The sequence below is a fragment of the Theropithecus gelada genome, unplaced genomic scaffold (genome assembly GCF_003255815.1).
Source record: "Theropithecus gelada isolate Dixy unplaced genomic scaffold, Tgel_1.0 HiC_scaffold_15960, whole genome shotgun sequence".
NCBI classification, from domain to species: domain Eukaryota; kingdom Metazoa; phylum Chordata; class Mammalia; order Primates; family Cercopithecidae; genus Theropithecus; species Theropithecus gelada.
Window position 1 is genome coordinate 44,598 of NW_020257725.1, and position 19,092 is coordinate 63,689.

Sequence of the window (19,092 nt, forward strand, 5' to 3'; positions counted from 1 at the left end):
AAAAAAAAAAAAAAAAAAAAAAAAAAAAGAATTTGTGGCCCCTGGAGGATGGGAGGAATAGGCATTAGACTGCTCACTGGCTATGTGCCCTGGAGCTGGCTGTGTAACCTCTCTGAGCTGTGTGCCCCGGAGCTGGCTGTGTAACCTCAGTGAGCTGTGTGTTTTGGAGCTGGCCATGTAACCTCCGTGAGCTATGTGTCTTGGAGCTGGCTGAGTAACCTCTCTGAGCTGTGTGCCCCAGAGCTGGCTGAGTAACCTCTCTGAGCTGTGTGTCTTGGAGCTGGCTGTGTAGCCTCTCTGAGCTGTGCACCCCAGAGCTGGCCATGTAACCTCCGTGAGCTGTGTGCCCCGGAGCTGGCTGTGTAACCTCTCTGAGCTGTGTGCCCCGGAGCTGGCCAGGTAATCTCTCTAAGTTATGTGCGCCAGATCTGGCCATGTGACTCCTGTGAGCTGTGTGCTCTGGAGCTGGCCATGTAACCAGTCTGAGCTTCAATTTCATCATCAGTGAAACCTCCCAGGGCTGCTGGAGTGGAGCGTGTGCAGCGTGCATTACAGGTGGTCCATCAGCAGGGGATGCCTGCTGCTTCAGGTGGGAACAGGTGACAGACATGTCCAGAGGAATGGCTAAGAGCACAGACCCTGGAACCTTCCAGCAGCCCCAGTGCAAAGTCTTGGCTCCACCTCCTGCCAGCTGCACAGTGGCTAAGATGCTTAACCCCTTGGTGCCTGCTCTCTCATTTGTCATGTGGGGTTGGTAATGGTAATTAATGAGGGCAATTAATGAGGATCAGATGGGCCCATGTTTGGAGAGAGGCTGAAGCAGTGCCTGGCACAGGAGAAATAGTCAGTGAATGGTACTGACTGTTGTTGTTTTAATCAGTGGCGGGGCAGATGGGGAGGGCAGCTGGGCCTGGAGGCCTCAGGGCCCTTCACTCTAGTATGTTCCTTTGCTCACTCATACTTTACTTCATTCATTCTGTGCTCATGTATTGAGCACATACTCAGTTTTGGCACTTACAGCTGCCGGGTTTCGAGCAGTGAGGCCAGCCCTGACTTCCTGGAGCTCGTATTGATGGGGAGCAGGTGGGGAGGTTGGGAAGGCAAAGGACCAAAGGCAAGCAAGTGAGTCGGGAGACAGTGCTACGAAGGAAGGACAGAGGACAGCAGCCTGAAAGAGAAGGTGTCAGGGAAGCGTTTTTTCAGTGAGGTGTGCAGCACAGCCTCCTAAGGGACCCCATCGCAGCCAGAGCCTGAGAGTTACCTGGAGCCAGCCCCGGAAAGATCTGTGGCTGGGGGAGTGTTTCAGGTGAGGGGACAGTGAGGGCAGCGGGCACTGGGCACAGGCTAAAAGGAGGCGGGGTGATCAGGACAGGCTGGCAGAAAGGGTGGAGATGAGGGTGTCAGGGTTGTAGGTAGGAAGAACCAGCCATGCGGGGCCTAGAAGACCACAGGAGGAAGTTTGGATTTCAATCTAAATGTGAGGAATTTCCAAGAGGGTTGAAACAGTAAAGCGCCATGTTTGGGTTCATGTTTTGGGTTCATGTGTACAGAAAGGACCGCCCACGGGGGCAAGGGGCTACAGGAGGAGCAGGAAGCCTTTGAAGCAGGGCTCCCTCTCTCTCCACCAACCTTCCCCAGCCCCCGTCCTTGCACCTCTGTTCCCTGTCCCTGAGCTGCCGCCAACTCATAGCTTCAGTGTTCCCCTGATCCATTGTGCCTTCTCCACGTGTGGTTTTGCACTCCCTCCATATTTGTTAGTTGAAAGTTTCCAAGACAGAGACAGTCTGAATCTCTCAGGTCATCTCTTTCTCAGGGCATGGCTTGGGCTGCTCCTGCTTAGCCTGGATGAGGCACCCCCTCCTACCTCAGTCGGCTATGACTGGAGCCCCTCAGAAACCAGGTCATTTGATGTAAACCCTGCCTGCCGTGGCCACATGAGCAGGAACCATGAGTCCTGTAGCTTCTTGTCAAGAAGGCTGGAGGCAGAAGAGTGAATAGGCTGGGCGTGCCAGCTATACTATTATTACCGTCATGAGGAAGACGGGCTGGATTGGTTTGCTCTGGCTCCAAGAAGTGGAGTTAAGTCCAAAGTTTCTCCATGGTAGACAGTCCATGGAGACAGAGTCTTGGGTGCGTGGCATGGAGAGGAAGACAATCTTTCTATCCTAACCCTTTTGGATGGGCTCCTGCCATGCTTAGAGGTAGCCGAGGGTAGGCAGAGTGGTCAAGGCAGCCAAGTCCCCAATGGCCAGTGGCCAGTTCTCAGAAGCTACTCCACCAAGAGAGGGACCACTGTCCCCTCCCAGTCTTGGGGTTTCTCTTGTAGGGCAGTGCCAACCGGGAGAGATCAGCAGGGCCACACGGTCGCCTTGTGTATTCACGTCGGTCATCTGGGGACACCGTGGTGGGATGCAGTGGTCCCAGTGCACAGTGAGCGCCTGCAGTCGCAGCTTTCTTCACAGTCCGCACAGCCCCCTTGCCTCCCCGTTCAGCCTCTAAACTCTCCTCCTGGCTTCCTGGCTGTCTTGCTGGATTTTTTTTTTTTTTTCTTTTTCTTCTTCTTCTTCTTTTTCTTCTTTTTTTTTTTTTTTAGACAGGTTCTTGCTATATAGCCCACACTGGTCTTGAACTCCCAGGCTCATGCGATCCACCCACCTTGACCTCCCAAAGTGCTGGGATTACAAGCGTGAACCACTGCACCCAGCCCTGAAACTCTCTTGAATCACACACACTGTTTCTACTGACCAAGCCCAATCCATTCACTGCCTCCAGGAGAACAGGTTTCTCTTCTTATGATCTCACCCAATAGTAAGAAAGCACATTGGGGTAGAGCTGCCCTGACAGGAGGGGCTGCGTCAGGTGTACTGGCCTCCAGATCCTTTGGTCAGAAGGTTACCGAGTCATCCCAACGCTGCCTGCTGGCTAAGATGCTGATGACCTCCACCTGTAAAAACGCTTCCCGAACCCCTCCGATTCCTGGGGGTTTGGGGAAGATCATGGCGAGGGCTGTGTTGGGCTCCCGAGCTGCCGCCTTCCCTGTGGAATGGGCTGGTGGTGATATATGGCCTCTTATTCATACTGTCCTTTTCCCCCCACCACTTCTGGGCCTTAGATCTTTCTGCTGCTATCTGTGGATTAAGATTTATGGCTTCCTCAGCCTTGTAATACTTGGGTGGACAGCGGCCTAATCAACAGAGCCGTCGTTTACCAAAATGCTGTCAGATTTGATGAACGTCATCGGCTCTTAGCATTAAATTGCTAGTGAAGGGATTGGCCTTCCAGCAATTTACTGTGGGGTGGGCTTTCCTTAAAGGTCTCTAAAGCAAGTTCATTGCAATTGTTAAAGCAGAGGCTTTGCTCTCACTCAGCCACCATATCCTGTGTCCTGTTGTGGCCTGTGCAGCTTCAGCACCTTCAGAAAATCTCACAAGTGAAAATAGGAAGTGTTGGGGGCCCTGTCTCTTGTTATCTTCCTTCTGAGTTCTGAAACCCCTGCAGTGAGGACAACAAATGAAACAAGCCATAAAGCATTGGCCTTTCCAGTGACCTTGCACAACACAGACTGTCAGAGTGGGGAGCGCTGCTATTTCTAACAGATAAGACAAACCGGGGATGAACACATCAAGTCAGCCGGACCTCCCCACCCTAGACCTGCCTTTGTCAGTGTTTTAGAGCTCTCCTACCTCTAGAGGGAGCCATTTGCATACTGCACAACCTGCACAACCATGTGGGGCAGCCCCCAGCCTTGCTCTTTTTTTCTACTTGACAATAAGCTTTAATGCACACCTTTTAGAACACTTTGCGAAGAGGGGTGGCAGATATGAACAAGTAACTCTGGGCATGAACTGGGCTGAGTGTGGGCTGGGTATGAAATAAGCTGGCCTTGGGCTGGCAAAAAGGAACATGGATTTTGGAGTGTCAGGGCTTTTAAATCCTCCTCCTGCATATGATTGATACTGCCAGGGTCTACCCAGGTCTGGGTGCTGCAAGTAGGCAGGAAAGAGCAGCCGCTTCGAAACACCCACTCAGGTACAGCAGCGTGCCAAGCGGGGAGCCAGCCAGGTGCACAGTCATCATCCCTTGCAAGGGCGTGGAGGTGGGAGGCAGGGAGCCATGCACGGCCTGGGGGGCTGGGTTGGAACCTGCCAGCCCAGGCTGCTCACTGGAGGTGAGCCTTCCGTGTGGGCAGGGCTGCTTTCAATCTCCTCCCAGTGGTGGCAGAGGAGCCTCCCTGGGGCTGGGGGCGGGAGAGCAGGCCAGATGGAGGGACTATTTATTCCCCTCTCCAGCACCCACTCAGCATTAGAAACTCTTTCTGGACCACATTAATTTTGTCACATGTTGCTTCATAAACACATTCTCCCATTATGTGTGCTGTGTGACCTCCTTGAGGGCAGGGCATTGGTTTTAAAACATTTTTTTTTTTCTTTTTTGTATCTTCCTGTGTTTTCAAAACCTTGTATGCAGTCGGTGCTCAGTAAAAGCTTGCTGATTCAGTGCCTTAATGCCGACTGCAAACCTGGGTCCTGACACCTCCGCGAGGTGAGCAGTGGTGCTAAAGGGAAGATGGGAAAACCGTAGAAGAGAAAGAGGCCAAGCGCGGTGGCTCACGCCTGTAATCCCACTTAGTACTCTTAGACCACACTTCCAGTACTTTCGGCGACCGAGGCGGGTGGATCACCTGAGGTCAGGAGTTCGATACCAGCCTGGCCAACGTGGTGAAACCCTGTCTCTACTAAAAATACAAAAAAATCAGCCGGACGTGGTGGTGAATGTCTGTAATCCCAGCTACTCGGGAGGCTGAGGCAGGATAATTGCCTAAACCCGGGAGGCAGAGGTTGCAGTGAGCTGAGATAGCGCCATTGCCCTCCAGCCTGGGCAACAGAGTGAGACTCTGTCTCAAAAAAAAGAAGAGAGAGAGGCCAGGGCTTTCCTTGAACATTAGAGCTCTCTTTCATGCTTTCAATTCAAATCCAAGGCTAGCAGAGTTGTTCATCCCGATTCTTGTTATCTAGGGTCCAGGAGCTCAAACGATGTAATGGCCTATTCTTCATCTCTCAACTCCCCTGTGCCCCATGTGGTAGCAAGACAGGCCACCAGCAGCTGCCCACTTAGGTTCCGCCGCTCTGCTACCACGTCTCTTCCGCGCCCCAGAACCAGTCACCCAATCACTGGGGGCCAGGGGAATCGCATACTCTGATTGGCTAGACCTGGGTCACGTGCTCATCCACCCCTGGCGACGGCTCAGTGCCATGTGAACCTCTTGGGGCCCGGGCAGGAAGTGGGGAGCAAGACACCATCTCAAAAAGCAAAAGTAGGGTGCTTTTACCAAACAGGGCTTTTACCAAACACAGGGGAGTGTGTGCTGGACAGGCAGAAACAACGGCTTCCACAACAAAGCCCCGTCAATCTCCTGATATGCTATTGGAAATTGAATGTGCGTGCGTATAAATTACCTGGGATCTTGCTCAGATTCACATTCTGATTCCCAGGGCAAAGGAGAAGCCTGGAATTCTGCATTTCTCACAAATTCCCAGGAGATAACCAGTGCTGCTGGTCCGTGGACCACACTTAGAGTAGCAGGGCCCTAGTCCGGGCCCCCTTTCTCTGGACAAAGGGCTAGAAACCCATGGGGAGGCCAGGCAACACCCCAGGCCCTGGCCAGTGCTGGTGAGTCAGGCAGCTATTCAGGCCTGGGCCCCGTGCCCCGTGGTCCCTTCTCCTTGTCCCCACTCAAGCCATCTCTTCCCCAGCTGGAAGGCCTCCTAGTGTTTGGATGTTAATTGAGTAGTTTCTGGGGAGGAGGGAGGAGCGTTCTAGGAGGTATGGTGGAAAATTCAAATCAATGATGAACTTCAAAGCCTTTACAGCTTCATCTCAGTCGAGGCAGGAAGACCTCCAGGAATCTCCGGGACTGGAAACGGTCGGTGTTGGTTATATGTTTGGGTAGTGCTTTCCTTCCACGGGCCCTAGCGCCGAGGCTAACGCATGTCCTAAGAGCGAGTTGATGGGGCCTGGGAGGAAGCTGCGCCATATGTGGAGCTGGAGCCCAGGGCAACATGGGACAGATGGTCAAGCTGAGGAGCGAAGAAAGTGGAAACAGCAGGGGCCACTGGGAGTCCGGAGGGGCATCTGCAAGCAACCTGTCTTCTATAGGAAGGCGGGGTCGTGCTGCACCCCGCCTCCTCCCTGTTCTCCCAGGGAGAATCCCTAGCTGCTTTTCTTCAGCCCTTTCCACCGTCTCTCTAAGATCTTTTCTTCAAATGGTCTGTAACTCAGCCCCTGCCTCCTTTTTTGTGTTAGATATGCTCGGGAAATTCCTCCTCTTTTTTTCTTTTTTTCTTTTCTTTTTGTTTTTCTTTTTCTTTTGTGTTTTTTTGTTTTTTGTTTTTTCTTTTTGGTTTTTTTTTTTTGAGATCTCGCTCTGTTGCCCAGGCTGGAATGAAGTGGTGTGATCTCGGCTCACCGCACCCTCTGCCTCCTGGGTTCAAGCGATTCTGCTACCTCAGCCTCCTGAGTAGCTGGGATTACAGATGTGTGCCACCATGCTGGCTAACTTTTTGCATTTTTAGTGGAGACAGGGTTTCGCCATGCTGGCCAGGCTGGTCTCAAACTCCTGGGGCCTCAGGTAGCCTGCCTGCCTCGGCTTCCCAAAGTTCTGGGATTACAGGTGTGAGCCACCGCACCCAGCCAGGGAAATTCTCTAATGCCTGTCCAAAGGCCACTGTAGCCCAGGCTGGACACATTGTTTCTTAATTTTTTTTTTTTTTGTAGAGACAAAATCTCACCATGTTGCCCAGGCTGCTCTCAAAATCCTGTCCTCAAACAATCCTTCCGCCTCGGCCTTCCAAAGAGCTGGGATTAGAGGTGTGAGCCACCACACCCAGCCCAGGTAGGGCACATTTATTCTTCAACATGCCTGCTGGGGGCAGTACAGCATGGTGATTTAGAACAAGGGTTCATCCACAACTATAGCCCTTGGGCCAAATCTAGCCTCAGCCCGTATTTGTAAATAAAGTGTTATTGGAACACAGCCATGCCCATTTCTTTAGTCACTGCCCATGGCTGCTTTTGAGCTGCAGTAGGGTTGCTGAGTATCCTAACAGAGACCATATAGCTTGCAAAGTCTAAAATACTCTCTGGCCCCTTATAGGAAGTATCGGCCCATCTTTGGTTTAGTGTCAGGTCTGTGATTAGGCTGTGCAACTTCCTCGCTGTGTGGCCTTGGGCAAGTGGCCTACACCCTTGTGACTCAGTTTCCTCCTTGGGTTGCTTTGAGAACTAAATGAGCAGCCAGGCGCTGTGGCTCACGCCTGTAATCCCAACACTTTGGGAGGCCAAGGCGGGTGGATCACCTGAGGTCAGGAGTTTGAGACCAGCCTGTCCAACTTGGCAAAACCCTGTCTCTACTAAAAATACAAAAATTATCTGGGCCCAGTGGCGGGCATCTGTAATCCCAGCTACTCAGGAGGCTGAGGCAGGAGAATTGCTTGAACCCAGGAGGCAGAGGTTGCAGTGAGTCAAGATTGCCCCGCTGCACTCCAGGCTGGGTAACAGTTAGAGTGAGACTGTCTCAAAAAAAAAAAAGAAACTAAATGAGTGAATGCACCTGAGTGCTTGGAGTGGCACCCAGTGACATGGCACATAGTGTGAAAGCATTGATGGGGGAGCGGGGCATTGTGAACTTGGATCTGAAAGGAGTTCTGTCTAAACTACTAGAATCCGGTAGGTCAGTAAGACTCTGACATCATTTTCTTCATCATCTAGATAATCCTTAGGTTTACTAAACCTGCAGGGAATTGAATATTACAGGGGGCGAAGGATTCTAACTCCAGGGCTTCAAGGGAAATGCATGTCCTAATTACCACCAACACCACTCCCCCTTTTTCTTCTTTTTTATTTTTATTTTTTTGCTGCTTCTAGGACAGTTCTAGGAAATTGCTTTTTCTAGGGCCAATTTCTCCCTAGTTCATCTTCCAGAGACATAATCTTTTTTTTTTTTTTTTACAGAGTCTCACTCTGTTGCCCAGGCTGGAGTACAGTAGCAAGATCTCGGCTCACAGCAACCTCCACCTGCCAGGCTCAAGCGATTCTCCTGCCTCAGGCTCCCAAGTACCAGGGACTATAGGCACATACCACCACACCTGGCTAATTTTTGTATTTTTGGTAGATACAGGGTTTCACCATGTTGGCCAGGCTGGTCTCGAACTCCTAACCTCTAGTGATCTGCCCGCCTCAGCCTCCCAAAGTGCTGGGATTACAGGTGTGAACCACTGTGCCCGGCCAAAGACATAATCTTGATCATGCCTTCCCCAGCCCCTCCTAACTCCAGAGCCTTCTATGATAACAGCCCTAGTGGGCATCTGGCTGGGTGCCACCCCCATTCACAGGCTCCCACAGAGGGCTTCTCTCTCAATTTCCCCCTGCGTCATTTTTCTTTTAGTCACTTGTCCTTCTCTGAGCCCTTCTTTGCTCACTTTTTCTTTAGAGACAGGATCTCGCTTTGTCACCCAGGCTGTAGCATAGTGATGTGATCATAGCTCACTGCAGCCTCGAACTCCTGGGCTCAAGTGATCCTCTTGCCTTGGCCTCCCAAGTAGTTGGGACTACAGGCACGTATCACCACACCCGGATAATTTATCTATTTATTTTTTTAGCGATGAGGTCTCACTATATTGCCCAGATTGGTTTCAAACTCCAGGACTCAAGCAGTCCTCCCATCTCAGCCTCCCAAAGTGCTGGGATTACAGGCATGAGTCACCTTGCCCAGCCCCATTACCCTTGAGTACCCCTTATGTGAGTCTTAGAGTTCATGCACATACTCTGTATCCTGTTCTATCTTTCAGCAATAGGGCCAGGACAGGGTGAAGTAAGTAAGGCACCTGGAGCAGAATATTAAAGGAGGCCTCATGCTCAGATTTGTGCATGGGCGGGTCGGTGCCTGAGAGTGAGACCCCCTTCAATATCACACCCTGAGCACCTTGCTTCCCTCAAGCCAGCCCTGGCCCTGCTTACTGAGTCCAACACAATCAGCTTTACCTCCAGCCTCAGAGCAGGTGGCAGTTTCTCTGGTTCACTACCAGAGGACATGGTTGGCTGGCTTTTGGGGGCTATGCCAAATGAAACATACACCTGAGAGGCAGTCTAGTGACCTGTGCAGAGTTGATGCCATGTAAATAGGTGTAGCCCTGAGGTGCTGTGTGCCAAAGCCCCAGCCGAGGGCTCACCTGCGTCGCTGCGTGTCATCTTTGTGGCAGCCCTCTAATGAAGATTCATGAGTGCCGTCTTAACAGATTTGGAAGCCGGTGCTCAGGGAGGCTAGGTGACTTGCTCAAGGTCACACAGGGAGTAAGCATCAGAGTTCCAGGAATTGCGTAGCCTGCCTGAGTCTAGAACCCAGGCCCTTCACCACACAGGAGCCACAGTAACAGAAACACAAAAGTAACAAGTGGCCAGCGTGGGTTAGCAAGTGGGATGGAGTTGAGCTGCTTGCAACAGAAACTAGAATACTGCAGCTTAGAGACCACAGCTGCTGTTTTCCTCACTTGTGAACAATGCATTTGGAGGCACGCTGGTGGCATGGGTGGGTGATGCCACCAGGAACCCAGCTCTTCTGTTGCACTGGGCCTTCTTTGGTGTGTGGCTTTCTTCCCCATTCTCACGAGATAACTTCTGTGTTCCCAAACATCCCATCCCCATTCCAGCCAGGAAGAAGGGTAGAAGGGTAAAGGGCAGAAGTCCTGTCTGCACTGAGTCTCTACTGATTACCAGGAAGACAGAGTTTTCTCTGAAGCTCTGCCTTGTAGACTCCTAACCACTAGCATTGCCACACGTGGATCTCATGGCCATCCCTAGCTGCAAAGGCCCCCAGCAATGTGACCATCTTAGTGGGGCACAGGGCCACCTCAGTAGAGTCAGGCAGCCGACAGATACTGGGTAGGCAGAGAGCATTGTCTCCAAAGCTAGTTAGGGTTTGGATGCATGGAACAGATTTGGGAGGATGGCATTCGGATTGGGAGAACAGCGTGAGCAGAGGCACAAAGGTGGGAGAGTTTAGGGTACAAGGGAGGGCCAAGACTGTCACAGATACCTTTATTCATCTTCACACTGGTTTAAGCAAAAAAGGAGAATATTTCAGTGGGGCTTGCTTCAGGTGCAGCTGGATCCAGGGGTTCTAAAACCCATCAGGACTCTGCTTCAGCCTCTCAGCTCTCTTTGCTCTTTGTTAGGGATAGGATGGTCCCCAGCAGCTCCTGATAGACGTCCCTCTAGCTTCACATCCCGCAGGAAGAGAGCACCTCCTTCCCATGGCTCTAACAGGAATCCAGGGCTGTTCTCGTTGCTGCCTTAGGTCTGTTTCTATCCCTGAACTGGCTGGCCGTAGTGTGTTGTGAGGGTGGAATGGGCAGATTGGCCAGGCCTGCCTCAAATCCCCACCATGGGGCCACATGTGGACTGAGAGTTGGGAGGAAATTGGGTCCCAGAGGAAAACAAAGGAGGTGTTTCCCGAAGGACACAGCCTGGAAGCTGGACTGATGGAGCTGCAGATCCAAAAGCCCCAGAAGCCCTTTTGTTTGGCCTAATTATCAGGTGTGTGGTTGTCTGTGCAGCAACCAGGGCAGGAAGGTGGGCTGTGGCCACATTGTAGGGAACCTTGCATGCCAGGTATATCAGTTAAAGTACAGGTTTGGCTGCTCCAGCAGGGAGACACAAATACCAGTGGCTTGAACAGCATGAAAGCTGTTGTCTCTGACACAACACTGCTTAGATGGGAGCACTCGCCCTGCTCCATGCGGTCACCGAGGAACGCCTGTTACTCTGACCATCCTCCAGATGTTGCTTTCCTTCCCCCAGCACCAGTCACCTCACTCCCACCTCCCCATTGCAGCTGGCAGGAGAAGCTGCAGGGCTTGGGGAGGCTGGTCCCTGCCCTTTAAGGAGACACCTGGAAGATGCAATTCACATCCCTCCCTCCCACCCACAGCTCGTGAGTCAGAATGTGTTCACGCGGTTCCTCTTAGCTGCAGGGGAGGCTGGGACTCCATATGCACATCTGGAACTCCAGGCAATAGAAGAACAGGAAAGTGGACATTGGAGGGGACTCTGTAATCGGCCACACCGATCACACAATGAGTTTCCTTCCCAAAGAACGATCCAAGGATTACTAGAAAAAAGAGAGGCCCCAGTCTGAAGTGTCCACAGTCCAGAAAGTTTGGGAAATGTCCCATACTGTATTTCATTTTAGGATATCTGCAGTGTGCATGTGTAGGCCAGGGTTTCCCAAACAAGTCTAATCACAAAGCCCCCCCTTTCTTTTATTTAAAGACAGGGTGTCACATTGTCATCCAGGCTAGAGTGCAGTAGTGCGATCTTGGCTCACTGCAGCCTCGAACTGCTGGGCTCAAGCGATCCTCCCACCTCAGCCTCTGGAGTAGCTAGGACTACAGGCACACACTACCAACCTGGCTAATTTTTTTTTTTTTTTTTTGAAATGGAGTTTTGCTCTTGTTGCCCAGGCTGGAGTGCAATGGCGTGATCTCGGCTCACTGCAACCTCTGCCTCCCGGGTTCAAGCGATTCTCCTGCCTCAGCCTCCTGAGTAGCTGGGATTACAGGCAAGCGCCACCACACCCGACTAATTCTGTATTTTTAGTAGAGACGGGGTTTCTCCATCTTGATCAGGTTAGTCTCAAACTCCTGACCTCAGGTGATCCACCCACATCAGCCATCCAAAGTGCTGGGATTACAGGTGTGAGGCACCAGGCCCTGCCACCTGGTTAATTTTTTAATTTTTTGTAGAGATGGGAGTCTCACTATGTTGCCTAGGCTGGGCTCCAACTCTTGGCCTCAAGTGATCCTCCTGCCTCGGCCTTCCAAAATCCTGAGATTACAGGCATGAGCTACCATGCCTTGACCACAAAGCCCTTTTTGAGAAGTTTAACACCTACTAAAAGTCTCCTGATAAAGAATTTCCAACTGGCTGGGCGTAGTGGCTCATGCTTGTAATCTCAGCAGTTGGGGAGGCCGAGGTAAGCAGATCACTTAAGGCCAAGCGTTCAACACCAGCCTGGCCAACGTGGCAAAACCCCGTCTCTACTAAAAATACAAAAATTCGCCGCGTGGTTGCCGTTGTCTGTCATTCCACCTACTCAGGAGGTTGAGGCAGGAGAATTACTTGAACCTGGCGGGTAGAGGTTGCAGAACCAAGACTGCACCATGGCACTCCAGCTTGCACAACAGAGTGAGAAGTAAAAAACCAAAAAGCAAAACAAACCAAAAAAACCCAGAATTTCCAACCAAAAAGTTATTTTAAAAAATTCTCCTGCACGTTCTTTGGATAGCAGGAAGCAGTAGACTGTTGAGCGAGGTGGCATGGCCATCCAGTGCTGGCCTGGATGAGAAGGAGGTCTGTGGCCCATGCCCATCGTGACACCACTGCTGTTGTGTGCAGGCACACCACCCTTGGTATCTAAGCCCGTAGATCCTGGCTGCACCTCTCCAGCGCCAGTCCCTGCCCCGCAGAGGAATAGACCTCATTCCACCTTATCTGAGACGGTCTGCATTTTTGTACAGAAATCTGTGCAGATCAGAACAGAAGCTGGCCCGCGGCTCCACATCGAACCTCCTGTGGACTATTCTGATGATTTTGAGCTGTGTGGGGATGTGACTGTCCAGGCAAACAACACTTCTGAGGATCGTCCGCAGGTAGGGATGACCTTGGCCTTGCGCTCGGGGCACCTGAAGGACAGTGAGGCTCGGTGCTGCAGTGGCCTCTCGGGGCACTTTCTGACGTTTATTTATTCTGTCCTTCACTCGCCACTGTGTTCCTTCACTCTTGCGTTCATTTCACACAGTTTGATGAGCAGACCTTGGGCTAGAGGTCAGCATTCAGAGGCATCCAGTGACCAGGGGTTGGTGAGGCCAGGGTCTGACCTCTAAGGGTCACTAGCACATAGTCCCTGTACAGCGAGAGAATGCAGAAGTTGGGGCAGAGCATGGTGCAGACAGAGGAGAGAGAGGATCCTGGAAGGCTTCCTAGAGGAAGTGACTTTTGTCTTGGGTCCTAAAAGCTGGGTAAGAGTTTGAGGGGCAAGTTGGTGAGGGTAGGCAGGAATTGCTGATGCTCAGCCTGTCCACCTATGTATACTTGCACCTGATGAATATTCCACATACCACCCCCAGGGCAGCAGGAGCCACAGGTTTAAAAGCCTAGAGGCCTACACAGCTTTAGCTTGGAGTCCATGTCGGTTTAGCAGCTTACAAAGTTGACAACAGGACATTTTACTCCCCTTCCTCAGATTGCCATTTCATTCCTGAAATCCTTTGAACTGCAAAAGTATATCCCAGTCCTTCCTTCCACAAGCATCTGTTAAGCACCTCTCACTGACCATCAGGCTGTGTCCTAGGCACCAGAGATTCAGAAATGAACAAAACTGAAGAGGTGCCTATACTTTTTTATTTTTGTATTATTTTTTTAAAGACGGAATTGTGCTCTGTCACCCAGGCTGGAGCGCACTGGTACGATCATAGCTCACTGCAGCCTTGAACTCCTGGGCTCAAGCCATCCTCTCACCCCAGCTTCCTGAGTAGCTGGGATTACAGGCATGGGCCGCACCCAGTGAGGTGCCTGTTTTTAAGCAACTTATGTTCCAAAGGGGAGACAGACAATGAAGAAAAAAGCGAGAAATAAATGATGAGATCCTTTCAGGTATCAATAAGTTCTCTGAAGAAAACAGAAGAGAAAGATGGGACAGCAAGATGCCGTGGGAGAGAAGGCAGTGTTAGCCAAGAGAGAGAGAGAAGGCAGGCCTCTTTCCAGCATGACATTTCAGTTGAAGCCTGATGGATTAGGAGTGACCTGGGGCCAGGCGCTGTGGCTCACGCCTGTAATCCCAGCACTTTGGGAGGCCAAGGTGGGCAGATCACCTGAGGTCAGGAGTTCAAGACCAGCCTGGCCAACATGTTGAAACCCCATCTCTACTTGTAATACAAAAATTAGCTGGGCGTGGTGGTGTGTGCCTATAACCCCAGCTGCTTGGGAGGCTGAGACAGGAGAATCACTTGGACCCGGGAGGCGGGGGTTGCAGTGAGCCAAGACTGCACCACTGCATTCCAGCCTGGGCGATACAGTGAAACTGTGTCAAAAAAAAAAAAAAAAAAAAAAAAAGGAGTGTCTCAGCAAGGACCAATGAGAAAGGCATTCCAGATAGAGGAAGCAGCAAGTGCAATAGCTTGAGGCCAGGCTTGTTCAAGGAGCAGGATGCAGGCACAGTGTGAATGAGGGGGATAAAGAACAAAGGAAAATTAGGTGCACTGGGGCAGAACAGACCTGGGCCAGGGTGGAAGTAGGAGTGGATAGTTGGGGTTTACTCCAAGGGCATTATTTTTATAAATAGAATGAGTAGATCATCTCCATAGTTATGTAGAAGCAAAATTATCCAGAGGTGGTAGGTCAAAGTCAAGTTGCTAAACCAGACCCTGCCCTGTTTGCCAGAGCGGCGTTTGTTCAACTCTGGGTCCCAGCTGCAGATTCAGTGACATCACCACAAAGGCAGTCTTGCTTCTGCGTGTCACTTTTATGAAGTGAGAAGCACTCTTACAGGAGATGGGAATGCTGTCCAGGAAATGTTCCTCTGATTTTGGTTGCATGCTTGCGCTTCCTTATTTGCTGATAAAGGAAAGACAGATAAAGAGCAAGGATCACTTCGTTTCACATCCTGGTTGCAAAAAACCCCAGTATGTTGGAAATTTTTGTTTCCCTGAAACAGAACATAAAAGTCCTTTTCTATGGAACGATCCAACGACTTTGTTTCTCTGCCTAGTCCATTAAAGTGGGGTTAAACAGTAGGCAAAATTGTGGACTTTATTACCTTTAAAACTCAAATCCCAAACAACACAGACAATCTGCTTTTGAACCAAACCGCCCCCTGCTCAGGATCAGTCTGTGCAAAACAGCCATCAATTTCTCTTAATTGGGAGGCTGGTTTTTAGCCAAGCACAGTCTGTTACAGTCCCAGCCCCAGATGTGTGTGTGCCCTTCAAACAAGAGGCCGTGGTAGTTTGCCTTTGGTCAAGCATTGGGCACCTCTCATTAAATTAACATACAGCCCTTCCTTTGCGAGCTCCCAAGCTCCCCACAAGGCGAGGCAGCAGCATTAAGTCCCATTAGCATCCTTTTGTGCACGTGCTCCGCATAGGCATTCCTGCTGCTCCGCCAGCACTTAATTTTCTCCACTCTGAGTGCTTGATTATATTTCTCTCTCTTCTTTTTCCCCATCTTGAGGGGGCACTCCATAAGGCTTCACAGTCAATTTCCTCTTGGAGTTATTTTCCTGCAAAGTGAAAGAATAAAATGGCAATGCCAGTTTTCAGCAAAGGCAGAAGCCTTAAGAGATGCAATCTGAACAGGGGAAAAAAAAGAGGCACGTGGCTAAGTATACTCAGCCACCTCACACCGTTTGCAAGCGCAGCCTGAAATGGAGCAAGAGGAAATGCATGTCCCCATGTGTACTTTTCATCTGACCTTCACTGTTGAAACACACCAGCCTCTCACCTTTAATCACATCTTCCGTGAACTTCAATTTCATAGCTTCTCTGAGTTCACAGACTGGCTTGCTGCAGACATGTTCTGTTGCCCTCCACCTCGTTGACTTGTACATTGCTTTTAAAAGATGTGAATTACTAGCTGACATTTTAATTAATTAATTTATTTTTTTGAGACATTGTCTCACTCTGTCACCCAGGCTGGAGTGCAGTGGTGCGATCTCAGCTCACCGCAACCTCTGCCTCCTAGGTTCAAGCGATTCTTCTGCCTCAGCTTCCTGAGTAGTTGGGATTACAGGTGCTGACCACCACGCCTGGCTAATTTTTGCATTTTCAGTAGAGATGGGGTTTCACCATGTTGGCCAGACTGGTCTCGAACTCCTGACCTCAGGTGATTTGCCTGCCTCACCCGCCCAAAGTGCTGGGATTACAGGCATGAGCTACCACACCCAGGCAAGGGGTCCACATTCTTATACACCAACAGTGACCAGAGCTGAGAAACAGCTGTCCCCTTACTTAGATGTGTGTGCTCCAGTGTGCCACCATCCTGGGTACCATTCCAGACACTGAGGATAAGGCAGAAGATAAACAAGTGTATAATGTGTAAGGAGACAACAGGGCTGATAAGAAAAATAAAATAGGAAGGGGAAGAGAAAAATAGCTAGGGACTGCTATTTTATATGGAGGGTGCAGGGGCTCCCCTTGATGAGGTGATACTTAAGTAGAGGTGAGGTCAGAGAAGCAGCCACGGGTCAGTTGCACGGGGCTTGAGGGCAAAAATAAAGATATGGGATTCTCCTTAAGTTTGAGGGGAAACCATCATAGGGTTTAAACTGTTTTACATCTCTGGTGAAAGGAAGACACTGCTTTCCAGAGAGTTCCGCCAAAGTGCCAAGTCTTAGTTATGTTGGCTTTCCTGGGGACATGGCTGTACGCTGCAATGGATGATATGTTCGCCCTTTCAGTGGTATCGTCTCTGGCCAGGCGCCGTGGCTCACATCTGTAATGCCAGCTCTTCGGGAGGCGAAGGGTCGCTTAAGATCAGGGGTTTGAGACCAGCCTGACCAACATGGTGAAACCCCATCTCTACTAAAAATACAAAAATAAGCAGGCGTGGTGGCACACATCTGTAATCCCAGCTACTCAGGAGGCTGAGACAGGAGAATCACTTGAACCTAGGAGGCAGAAGTTACAGCGAATCAAGATTGAGCCACAGTACTCCAGCCTGGGGGACAGAGTGAAACTCCATCTCAAAAAAAAAAAAAATTGTCTCCATTGATGTATCAGGAATGAAGCAAAGTGTGCATGTTAAAAAATTATGGTACTTATTTTCCTGATAATGCATAATTGATACAAAAAATTCAAATCCCACAAGGCTACCGTAAGCGATAATTATGCCACTGCACTCCAGCCTGGGTGACAGAGCAAGATCCCGTCTCTAAAAGGAAAAAAAATCAAATGATACAAAGAAAAGAAAAGTCCTTTCATAATCCCACTGCCCCAGAGATAATTATTGTGAGTAGATGGGTAGATAACTATCTGGACTAAAAATAGCATATTTCATTATATCCAAGAAGAGATCATTGATCCAGAATATCCTGGACCTGTCTCGTTCCCAGTGAGTGGTGTCTCCCACGTCTACTTACCTCTGAAGTCACTGAGAGCATGATAGGTGACAGGAACACAGGGCCACCCTGACGTCTTCTGGAATGCCTTCTGAGCGTTCTTTCCACTGGGTGGATGGTGGCATGGGGTGAGTCGGGTTTTTTCCCACAATAACAGTTCACTGTCTTAAAGTCATTGTTATTGCTGACATTTATAAACGACTAAAGGCCACCATCCTTGGCCAGCCCACCCCAACCCCACCCCCAGCCAGGCTCCGCAGCACATCCTTTCAGTCTTCCTTCATTCATTCCAGTGATGAGACCTAGGGCAATTTCAATGCGTGGGGTTACCATAGCAGGAACTTAGGGCAGTTCCTGCGGTTTGGGGTTACCATATAAATGACCTCTGAGTGGGTGCCTTTTTAACATTTTTGGTGGTTATTTTCACATAAATAGGATTATACCGTCCATGCTATTTGATTATCCCACTTTTTTTTTTTTTTTTTTTTTTTTTTTTTTTTTTTTAGACAAAGTCTCGCTCTGCCACCCAGGCTGGAATGCAGTAGTACAATCACAGTTCACTGCAACCTCTACCTCCCGAGTTAAAGCAGTCATCCTGCATCAGCCTCCCTGACAGCTGAGACAACAGGCACTCACCACCACGTCTAGCTAATTGTTGGGGGGTTTTTTGGTAGAGATAGGATCTCATATCCCACTATGTTACCCTGGCTGGTCTTGAACTCCTGGGCTCAAGCAATCCTCCCACCTCAGCCTCCCAAAGTTTCAGTTATTACAGGGCTAAGCCACCATGCCCAGCCCCATTTACTTACTTACTTATTTGTTTATTTAAAGACGGAGTCTTGCTCTGTCGCCCTGGCTGGAGTGCAGTGGCGAGATCTCGGCTCACTGCATCCTCTGCCTCCTGGGTTCAAGCAATTATCCTGCCTTATCCTCCCACGTAGCTGGGACTATAGGCAAGCGCCACCACACCTGGCTAATTTTTGTATTTTTAGTAGAGATAGGATTTCACCATGTTGACCAGGCTAGTCTCGAACTCCTGACCTCAGGTGATCGGCCTGCCTCAGCCTCCCAAAGTGCTGGGATTACCGATGTGAGCCACTGTGCCCGGCCTCCCATTTTTTAAAAAACTCAACAACATACCTTGGCCATCTTTCTACACTGGTACTCACTCAACTGCCATACAGCTCCATGGGTTAGAGCACTGTTTTGGGAGTTGGTGGCCTGAGTTTGGATCCTGGTGCATTGACTGGCTGTGTGCCAGCAATGGTGTTGATGTAGCAGAAATGAGAGCGATCAGATCCACTTCAGGAGCAAGAGCAGAGGGTAATTCAGTGAGGAAAGGGATGGGAGGCAGGGAGACCAACAGAAGAGCGAGGCCCCAGCACGTCTTCAGGGACAGGAAGTTGCTTTTACCATGCCCAGTTCCCTGTGCTTATTCGTAGGATACCAAATCTCCCACCAGCACCAAACCCTGTGGTTTTAACATCTCCCTTCTGAATGCATGTGGACATTCTGACCCTTCAAGCAGCGTGGACAAAGAAAGGATCCTCTTAACTATTCAGGATGTGATGGTAAGATCAGTTTTCAGCATCCTAACCCCTAAGGGCTGGGGATCTTTTCCATAGCCAAGCAGCTGTGCCTGCCATAAGATGGACTCCATGAGAGAATCTAAGTGAACCGCAGGGCAGGCACGGTGGCTCATGCCTGTAATCCCAGCACTTTGGGAGGCTGAGGCGGGAGGATGGCTTGGGCTCGGGAGTTAGAGACCAGCCTGGGAAACATAGCAAGACCTTGTCTCGACTAAAAGTTTAAAAAATTTGCTGGGTGTGATGGCGTGTGCCTACAGTCCCAGCTACTTGAGAAACTGAGGCTGGAGGATCACTTGAGTCCAGGAATTCAAGGTTGCAGTGAGCTATGATTGTGCT

At 50.3% G+C, this 19,092-nt stretch overlaps 1 protein-coding gene across 1 annotated transcript in view; it reads left to right on the plus strand.

The window, feature by feature from the left end:
• LOC112617243 (protein KIAA0556-like) overlaps window positions 1-18,738 on the plus strand; it is a gene marked incomplete at its 3' end in the record, with an annotated part of 37,847 nt that extends 19,109 nt beyond the window's left edge. The window contains exons 5-6 of the mRNA XM_025373983.1: window positions 12,573-12,704; window positions 18,610-18,738. Of these exons, the coding sequence (XP_025229768.1) occupies window positions 12,573-12,704; window positions 18,610-18,738 (261 nt within the window). The remainder of the gene's footprint in view (window positions 1-12,572; window positions 12,705-18,609) is intronic.
• Window positions 18,739-19,092: the final 354 nt, after the last annotated feature.